Here is a 9134-nt window from a genome sequence, read left to right as displayed (position 1 = left end):
ATTGTGCCACCTTTACATTGTCTATTTTGTACTCTACCAACTTGAAGTTAAAATGTGATAAACTTGGCTATTGCTTATCATATATTAAAAGCATAATTTTAAAAATATTTATTTTATTTTATTTTAATCTTGAGACAGAGTCTCACTCTGTCATCCAGGCTAGAGTACAGTGGTGTGATCTCAGCTCACTGCAACCTCCACCTCCCAGGTTCAAGTGATTCTCGTGCCTCAGTCTCCTGAGTAGCTGGGATTAAAAGTGTGCACCACCATGCCCAGCTAACTTTTGTATTTTTAGTAGAGACAGGGTTTCTATGTTGGCCAGGCTGGTCTTGAACTCCTGACCTCAAGTGATCCACCTGCCTCGGCCTCCCAAAGTGTTGGGATTATAGGCATGAGCCACCACACTTGGCCAAGAACATCATTTTTCTTTTCATTTATTTTAAAACATGTATTTATTTATTTAGAGACAATGTCTCACTCTGTCACTCAGGCTAGAATGCACTGGTGCTGTTGTAGCTCACTATAGCCTCAAACTCCTGCATGTAAGCAATCCTCCTGCTTCAACTTCCCGAGTAGCTAGGACTACAGGTGTGTGCCACCACGCCTGGCTGATTTTTTAATTTTTTTAGAGACAGGGTCTTGCTATGTTGCCTAGGCTGGAAGAGCATTATTTATAACATATCTTAAAATGTAATTATTGTCGACAAAAAGAGTCAAACTGTAAAATATTTTAAGAGATTTATTCTGAGCCAAATATGAGTGACCATGGCCCATGACACAGACCTCAGGAAGTCCTGAGAACATGTGCCCAAGGTGGTTGGAGTACAGCGTGGTTTTATATATTTTAGGAAGGCATGAGACATCAATCATATACATTTAAGAAATACATTGGTTTGGTTTAGAAAGGCGGGACAACTTAAAGCAGGCTATAGGTAAATTTAAATTTTCTGATTGACAACTGGTTGAGTTTATCTGAAGACCTGGGATTAATGGAAAGGAATGCTCAGGTTGAGATAAAGGATTGTGGAGACCAAGTTTTATTGTGCAGAAGAATCTCTCAGCAGACTTCAGAGACAGCAGGTTGTGGTCAGGCATGGTGGTTCATACCTGTAATCCTAGCACTTTGGGAGACGAAGGCAGGTGGATCACCTGAGGTCAAGAGTTTGGGACCAGTCTGGCCAACATGGTGAAACCTCGTCTCTACTAAAAATACAAAAATCAGCCAGGTGTAGTGATACGCACCTGTAATCTCAGCTACTTGGGAGGCTGAGGCAGGAGAATCACTTGAGCCCGGGGGGCAGAGGTTGCAGTGAGCTGAGATTGCGCCACCTCACTCCAGCCTGGGTGAAAGATTGAAACTCCATCTCAAAAAAAAAAAAAAAAAAAAAAGAGACAGAGAGAGGGAGTAGGTTGTAAAATGTTTCTTATTGGACCTAAAAGTGTGCCTGGCTCTTAGTTGATTATCTCCTGGATCTGGATCTGGAAAGGAAAGAAGGAAACCAAAGGGGAAAGGGGATTCTCTATAGGATGTGGATTTTTCCCACAAGAGACTTTGCAGGACATTTTCAAGGTATGGCAAGAAAATATATTTTGGGGTTTAATATTTTTTCCTTGTGTCATAATGTTATGCCAGAGTAAGACTGAAAAGTAAGTCACTATAGGCCGGGCGTGGTGGCTCATGCCTGTAATCCCAGCACTTTGGGAAATTGAGGTGGGCGGATCACGAGGTCAGGAGATGGAGACCATCCTGGCTAACCTGGTGAAACCCCGTCTCTACTAAAAATACAAAACAAAATTAGCCGGGCGTGGTGGCGGGCACCTGTAGTCCCAGCTACTTGGGAGGCTGAGGCAGGAGAATGGTGTGAACCCGGGAGGCGGAGCTTGCAGTGAGCCGAGATTGAGCCATTGCACTCCAGCCTGGGCGACAGAGCGAGACGCAGTTTCAACAACAACAACAACAACAACAACAAAGAAAAAGTAAAAAGAAAAGTAAGTCATTATATATAGGATCAAATAAAACCCATCTGATGAGAATTTACGGTTTGTAGGACAGGACTCCCTAGGCCCCTTAGGTAGGAATTTGGGCAAGATAAAAAAACCAGAATTTAGTCCTCACTATTATTTTGAATTTTCCCTAATCCTGCCTTCAAATAAATTCAATGGAGACCAGATACTTTTCTTGAGGTTATGCAAGTCAGCTAGGGCCTGGAGAAAACCAGCAGGAAGTACTAGGGAATTCATGTATCTCCCAACTCCTCTGAGCTCCTTACTTTACTGCCCTCCCTGCCCTGCCCTCAAGGGCTGAAAGAAGCATAGATTGATGCTAGGCTTCAACTAGTTAGTTCAATGATGCTAACATAATTTGTGAACAATTTAGTTAACCTAAAACCAAAAAAAAAGAAAAAAGAAAGAAAAAGCTATTTTAGTTGGGTTAGTGGTCATGTCTGGATTCTAAAGAATCCACAAATTGTTTTGGCCTTACTTGTACAGAGCCATCATCTACACTTTGCTTATTTTTGTTGTGATTTTTTTTTTTTTTTTTTTGAGATGGTTTCTTTCTCTGTTGCCCAGGCTGGAGTGCAATGGTGCGACCTTGGTTTACTGCAACCTCTGCCTTGCGGGTTCAAGCAATGTTGTGATTTTTTCATGGACTTGCTTCTAGTTGAAAATGAATTATTTGGTTATAGCACAGGAAATTGACAAGAAAGGTGCCTTAACAATGTTTTGTTTGTTTGTTTGTTTTGTTTTGTTTTTTGAGACGGACTCTCGCTCTGTCACCCAGGCTGGAGCGCAATGGCCTGATCTTGGCTCACTGCAACCTCCACCTCCTGGATTCAAGGGATTCTCCTGCCTCAGCCTCCTGAGTAGCTGGGATTATAGGCACCTGTCATCATGCACAGCTAATTTTTGTATTTTTGTAAAGACGTTGTTTCACCATGTTGGCCAGGCTGATCTTGAGCTCCTGACCTCAGGTGACCCGCCCACCTCGGCCTCCCAAGTGCTGGGATTACAGGCATGAGCCATCATGCCTGGCCCAATGTTCAATTTATGGAAAGTAAGAAATAGGTTGTTTCCCATAAATATTGGGAAATTTTGAAGAGTCAAGAAACATACATACACATTATGTAAAAAGAAAAAAGATTGTCAGATAAGATCAAAAGATTGTTGGATTGCTTTCAGGATTGTTGCATTTGGATCACTTCTTCATAAATAGGAAGATGGTAGCTTGAGGAACCTTGGAAGTTAATTGTTATAGGAGTAATTATTATTTTTTATTATTTATTATCATTTTTTTTTGAGATGGAGTCTCGCTCTGTCACCCAGGCTGGAGTGCAGTGGTGCGATCTTGGCTCACTGCAAGCTCTGCCTCCTGGGTTCACGCCATTCTCCTGCCTCAGCCTCCCGAGTAGCTGGGACTATAGGCACCCGCCACCACGCCCAGCAATTTTTTTTTGCATTTTTAGTAGAGACGGGGTTTCACTGTGTTAGCCAGGATGGTCTCGATCTCCTGACCTCGTGATCCGCCTGCCTCGGCCTCCCAAAGTTCTGGGATTACAGGCGTGAGCCACCGAGCCCGGCTGTTATAGGAGTAATTATATACCTTTCATTCCTTCAATTCTTCCTTCATTCATTCAACAAATATTTATTTAGTGTTTACTACTAATAGAGCAATGTTTTGGTTTTGAAGTCTCAGCACTGAAGAGGGGACAAGATCCTTGTGCTCAGAAAGTTGACATTCTTGTTGGGAAGACATACGCAGACAAACAAGAGAAGTCAGAAATGGTAGTTTCTCTACCATGTAGAGAATTAGAACGGGTGACTAGAGATTCGAAGCACTTTGGATGAGGTCCTTGAAGACCTCTCTAAGGAGGTAACTTTAAGGGAATAATCTGAATGACACAAAATTAACTACGAGATTTCAGGAGAAAGCATTCCCTAAATAGGAACTGGTTGGTGTACAGGCAGGAATAGGTTTTGGGCAACTGAGAAAAGTCCAGAGCAGCTGGGGCATACTGGGCCAACGGAGGGATGTTTTAAGTGGAAAGCAGAGAAGCAGGCAGGCCCAGATCAGCAGGGCGTGTAAGCCAGGATGAGGTATTTGCATTTCATTGTGATGATAATGGGAAGCTACAATCTAGGAAGGCAGTGACATTTTTGATTTGCATTTTAAAAACTTGTCCCTGGCTTCTGTGTAATGAACGGATTACAGAGAAGCCAAAGTAAAAGGTGGGAGACCAACTAGAAGACTGTTTTAGTAGTCTCAACAGGAGATGAAGGTGCTATAAACTAGGGTGAAAGTGGCGAGAAGTGGCAGATTTGGGATATATTTTGGAGGTGGATCTGTCAGGATATCCTAATGGATTCGTTGGAAGGAGGAGAAGTGGTGAGATAAAGAGATTTTTGGTTTGAACCAACTAAGTATCTGGTAGTGATACATACGGAGACAGGAAAACTGGTGACGAAGTTTTGAGGATAAAAATGAAATAGTTTTGTTTGAGCCATACTAAGTTTGATATGCTCACTAGACATCCAAGAAGAAATATGAAGTAGATTTTTTTTTTTTTTTTTGAGACGGAATCTCGCTCTATTGCCCAGGCTGATGTGCAGTGGTACGATCTCGGCTCACCACAATCTCCGTCTCCTGGGGTCAAGCCATTCTCCTGCCTCAGCCTCCCCAGTAGCTGGGATTACAGGTGCATACCACCATGCCGGGCTAATTTTTGTATTTTGAGTAGAGACAGGGTTTCACCATGTTGGCCAGGCTGGTTTTGAACTCCTGACCTTGTGATCCACCCACCTCGGCCTCCCAAAGTGCTGGGATTACAGGTGTGAGCCACTGTGGCTGGCCTGATAAATTAAATTTAAAGTCAGGGGACTAGTTGAGATTACTTCTAGGCTGAGTATGACAGATAAAAGCAAGGGCCCCAGAACAGAGTAGGGGCACTCCAACATTAAGATATGCAATAGAGAAGCCATCAGACATAGAGGGAATGGGCAACGAGGAGAAAAACCAGAAAGTATACTGTCAAGGAAGCCAAGAGGATAAAGTAACTCAAGGAGAGAGTGGCCAACTGTTTTCTACATAGGAAACAGTCAAAGTCGAAACAATAAAGTAGTCACTGGAATAGGAAACAGGCAGGTCATTAGTGATCATAAGAACAGCCTTATTGGAGTCAGTGGGACACAGGCTACAGAGGATTGATTGGAATGGGTCAAGAAGAAAATATAGAGTAAGAAAGTGCAGCAACTATAGATGCGTAGGCCATCTTGAAGATCTTGAGAAAGTAGACAGAAATAAAGTGTAACAGGAATGCTGCTGGGCAACTGCTACAGGAGTAATTACATACCTTTCATTCCTTCAATCCTTCCTTCATTCGTTCAACAAATATTTATTTAGTGCTTACCATGAATTGAGCAATGTTTTAGTTTTGGGGGTCACAGCACTGAAGGGGGGACAAGATCCTTGTGCTCAGAAAATTGATATTCTTGTTGGGGAGACATATACCTGAGATCTGTGGTTATTAATGCAGAATGAGCCCAACAACCCTAGTTATGTATGTTTATCTCTAGTGATATTTAGACACTTTCCTATTCATATATATATATATATATATATATATATATATATATATATATATGTATTAGACGAAGTCTCACTCTGTTGCCCAGGCTGGAGTGCAATGGCATGATCACAGCTCACTGCAACCTCCACCTTCTGCCTTCAAGTGATTCGTGTGCCTCAGCCTCCCCAGTAGCTGGGACTACAGATGTGTGCCACCGTGCCCGGCTAATTTTTGTATTTTCAGTAGAGACAGGGTTTCAACATGTTCACCAGACTGGTCTTGAACTCCTGACCTCAGGTGATCCACCCCCCTCAACTCCCAAAGTGCTGGGATTACAGGCGTGAGCCACCGTGCCCAGCCTTCTATTCCTATGGATCCTGTGCAGCAGAGAGTAGGTGGTTAATCAAACTTAACCAGGGTTTGGCCTCTGCTAGACAAAAGCAATGGAGGAAGAGAAAGGTGAAGAAGTGGCCGGGTGTGGTGTCTCACATTTGTAATCCTAGCACTTTGGGAGGCAGAGGTGGGTGGATTACCTGAGCTCAGGAGTTCGAGACCAGCCCAGGCAACACGATGAAACCCCATCTCTACTAAAATACAAAAAATTAGCTGGGCATGGTGGTGGGTGCCTGTAGTCCCAGCTCTACTTGGGAGGCTGAGGCAGGAGAATCGCTTGAACCCAGGAGGCACAGATTGCAGTGAGATTGCACACTGCACTCCAGCCTGGGCGACAGACTACATCTCAAAAAAAGAAAAAAGGTGAAGAAGTTAAGCATATTTGCAAAGGGAAGATTGTAAAGTTGGACCATGGGCTTTAGGTTGGGTTTTGATGGAAATCAGTAGGCTAGGGAAATGACTGATATTAAGAAAGTAAGAGAGGCCAATGGATTTGAGGTCTTGCTGGGGATCAAAGTAAAGAGATGGTGGGGGAATATTAATGCACAAGAGCTGAACAGATAGGAATTAGTGGTCAGACAGGGTAAGCAGAACTGCTATGTGTAGGAAGCTGCTAGATTAGTGAAGGGTATTCTTACATGGTTATCTCTTACCCACTGCTTATTTTTTTTTGGAGTAATTAAGTTCTCCAGTGTATTATCCCAGTGATGGAGTTATCATGAACTGTGCAGCGGAGTACACAGATTTTCCAATGATCCATCTAGCTCAGCTGTAGATGAGAGCCTATTATATTATTCAAAGGATTCTACAGAAGAATTCCAGTAAAGAAGGTCTTAGAATGTAACATTAATAAGCAGTTTTAAACTTTTTTTTTTTTTTTAAAGACAGGGTCTCATTTTGTCACCCAGGATGGAGTACAGTGGTGAGATCATAGTTCACTGCAGCCTCAACCTCCCTGGGCTCAGGTGATCCTTTCACCTCAGCCTCCTGAGTAGCTAGGAACACAGGCACACACCACCACACCCAGCTAATATTTTTTTAGACGAGTTGCTGCCATGTTGTCCAGGTTGGTCTGAAACTCCTGAGCTCAAGCAATCTGTCTGCTTCCGTCTCCCGAAGTGCTGGGATTACAGGCATAAAATCAGTGTGCCTGACCCTAAACTAATTTTTGAAAAACAAACAAAAAAGAGAAAAAAAGTCACTTTTATCACCCCATGTCGCTGAGAATGTTTCCCATATTATCTGAAAATAAAGCACCTCATGTTTAGAAAGATGGAAAAATATGTGCTTTGTAAGTGCATTATCACTAGTGATTACTCATATATTAGCTGTAGGCATGACTGTTCTGCTGCACCATCGAGAGACACACACACATAATAAGAAACCAAATATATTTGAGGTAGAAATATCATATTACATTTTATAATGCATTATACTTTACAAAACATTTTCCCATTAACTCATTTGCAAATAATATTTAATTTTGTGCTGCTTTTGAAAAGATCTGGAAGTACTTTCCAAAAAGCACTCCATTCATTGCTTCATAGGCTTCATTCAGTGTTCAGTTGGTTTGTTTTTTTTTTTCCCTCCCAGCAAGGTTAGTTCCATTATTCCCTCTCCTTCCCTATTCAAGCAATATTAAAGCCTTCTCTTTTTCTACCAGGGTGTTAAGTTGAGCCTCTTGGCAGTGAATATTGGCAGAATGGTAGGACGCAGAAGCTGTGATTTCCCGAGTTAAATAATGACGTCGTGCCTGGAGGTCAGTTCCAAGTCCACGTCGTTTTGGTACGATATTCATCTGTGACCTCATTTTCTTCTTAATCTATAAAAGAGAGGCATTAATGACAATTTACTTCACATATCTATTATCAGAATAGGACTTAAAATTCCTTATGAGGTCAAGCACGGGCTTTAGAAAGAGAAAGCGCAACATGTGAACATCAGCCTATTAAAAATTGTTTTGATCTAGAAAAGACAACCTCAAACTTCTCTTGCCAATTCAAATTCCAGCTTCTTCCTACCCTTTTTTTCTTAATCTTTGCTTTCTCTTTGGCTGAAATTAGAAGCAGGAAGGGAGCAGGGAAAGGAAACCAGGGGCTGGAAAAGGACAGGGAAGCCCAACAGACCGGTTAAGCACGTCTGAGATGCTCTAGTCGGCTTCAGGGGCTAAGAGGCAGAGTCAGCGTTTCCAGCAGAAACTAGGATATAGCTCAGGCTCAATACCACGTCCAGAGTCAGGAGCAATCGCCGTAAGGGTCACACCGACACATTTTACAAAACAGCCTAAGGCTTCCCCTCCTCCGGCCTGGGTCAGGGAGGGACACCCCCAGGGGTCCTCGCCCGCCTCCCACTAGCGGGCACGCTGTCGTCGCGCGGGCGCGGCCCTCTGACGGAGCCCAGGCGTGTGCTCCGCAGCCTCGGCGTCCCCCAGCTAGCCGGAAGAAGCTGCGGCGACAGCGTCCTGCCGCCTGTCCGTCACGCAGCCGCCCACTTTACCACCGCTTCCGATTGGTTGCTGGCCCGGACCGGCCCCCTTCAGCCCCGCCTCCCGCGAATGGACAGGCGAGGGGCGGGCCCGCCACCGCCCCGCCCCCCGGCGACCGCGGGTGGGCCCGCCCATCTGTCAGTTACGGGGGCCGCCCGGCGGGCGGGCAGGAGGCGCTCGCAGGCTGCCTAGTCGTTCGCTCGCTCTCTCTCGCGTGCTCCGTCTCGCCGCCTGCGGGGAAGTCGGGGCCGCCCGAGCGGCCGCCGCCACCGCCTCGCCCCGACCTCCTTCCCGGTCCCCTCCCGGCCCAGTGCCTCCTGCCCGCGCACCCCGAGTAGTGAGTGGCCCCGCGCAGGGTCTGGAGAGTCACCGCGGCGGCGCCGGGTGGTGGTTAAACCATGTTAAGGAGGATTTTACAGAGGGTAAGAGAGTGAAACCGTCTTTCCGGCAGCACGTGAGCGGGACAGCCGGAGCTCGGGGCCGCGGCGCGGGCGCCCCTCCTCAGCGCGGGCTCCTTCCTTCCCTAGGCCCCACAGCCCGGCAGGCGCTTAGGCCTCGGTCGCCCGGCCCAGGGGCGGGGAGGGCGGGTGGGGCCGGCGCGGCGGGGCGGCAGGCGGAGCCCTGGTGGCCCCGCGCGTCCAGGCCTGGCGCCCGCTCCGGCGCGGGGCTCCGTGTGTGCGAGCGGGCTGCGA

At 45.7% G+C, this 9134-nt stretch overlaps 1 protein-coding gene and 1 long non-coding RNA gene across 2 annotated transcripts in view; one reads left to right on the top strand and one right to left on the bottom strand.

The window, feature by feature from the left end:
* Nucleotides 1-7489: 7489 nt before the first annotated feature.
* Nucleotides 7490-8474, bottom strand: LOC129049189 (uncharacterized). The gene is made up of 2 exons (XR_008512043.2): nt 8084-8474; nt 7490-7779 (listed from the first exon to the last, which is right to left on the bottom strand). It is a non-coding gene; the product is annotated as an uncharacterized LOC129049189 (long non-coding RNA).
* An 81-nt stretch (nt 8475-8555) lies between these two features.
* Nucleotides 8556-9134, top strand: part of EEA1 (early endosome antigen 1) — a 155923-nt gene continuing 155344 nt past the window's right edge. Inside the window, exon 1 of the mRNA XM_024257216.3 lies at nt 8556-8864. Within this exon, the coding sequence (XP_024112984.2) occupies nt 8841-8864 (24 nt within the window). The 5' untranslated portion in view covers nt 8556-8840. The remainder of the gene's footprint in view (nt 8865-9134) is intronic.

The sequence above is a fragment of the Pongo abelii genome, chromosome 10 (genome assembly GCF_028885655.2).
Source record: "Pongo abelii isolate AG06213 chromosome 10, NHGRI_mPonAbe1-v2.0_pri, whole genome shotgun sequence".
Lineage (NCBI taxonomy): Eukaryota > Metazoa > Chordata > Mammalia > Primates > Hominidae > Pongo > Pongo abelii.
Note: the sequence above shows the minus strand (reverse complement) of the source record. Positions and strands in the feature narration are given on the sequence as shown.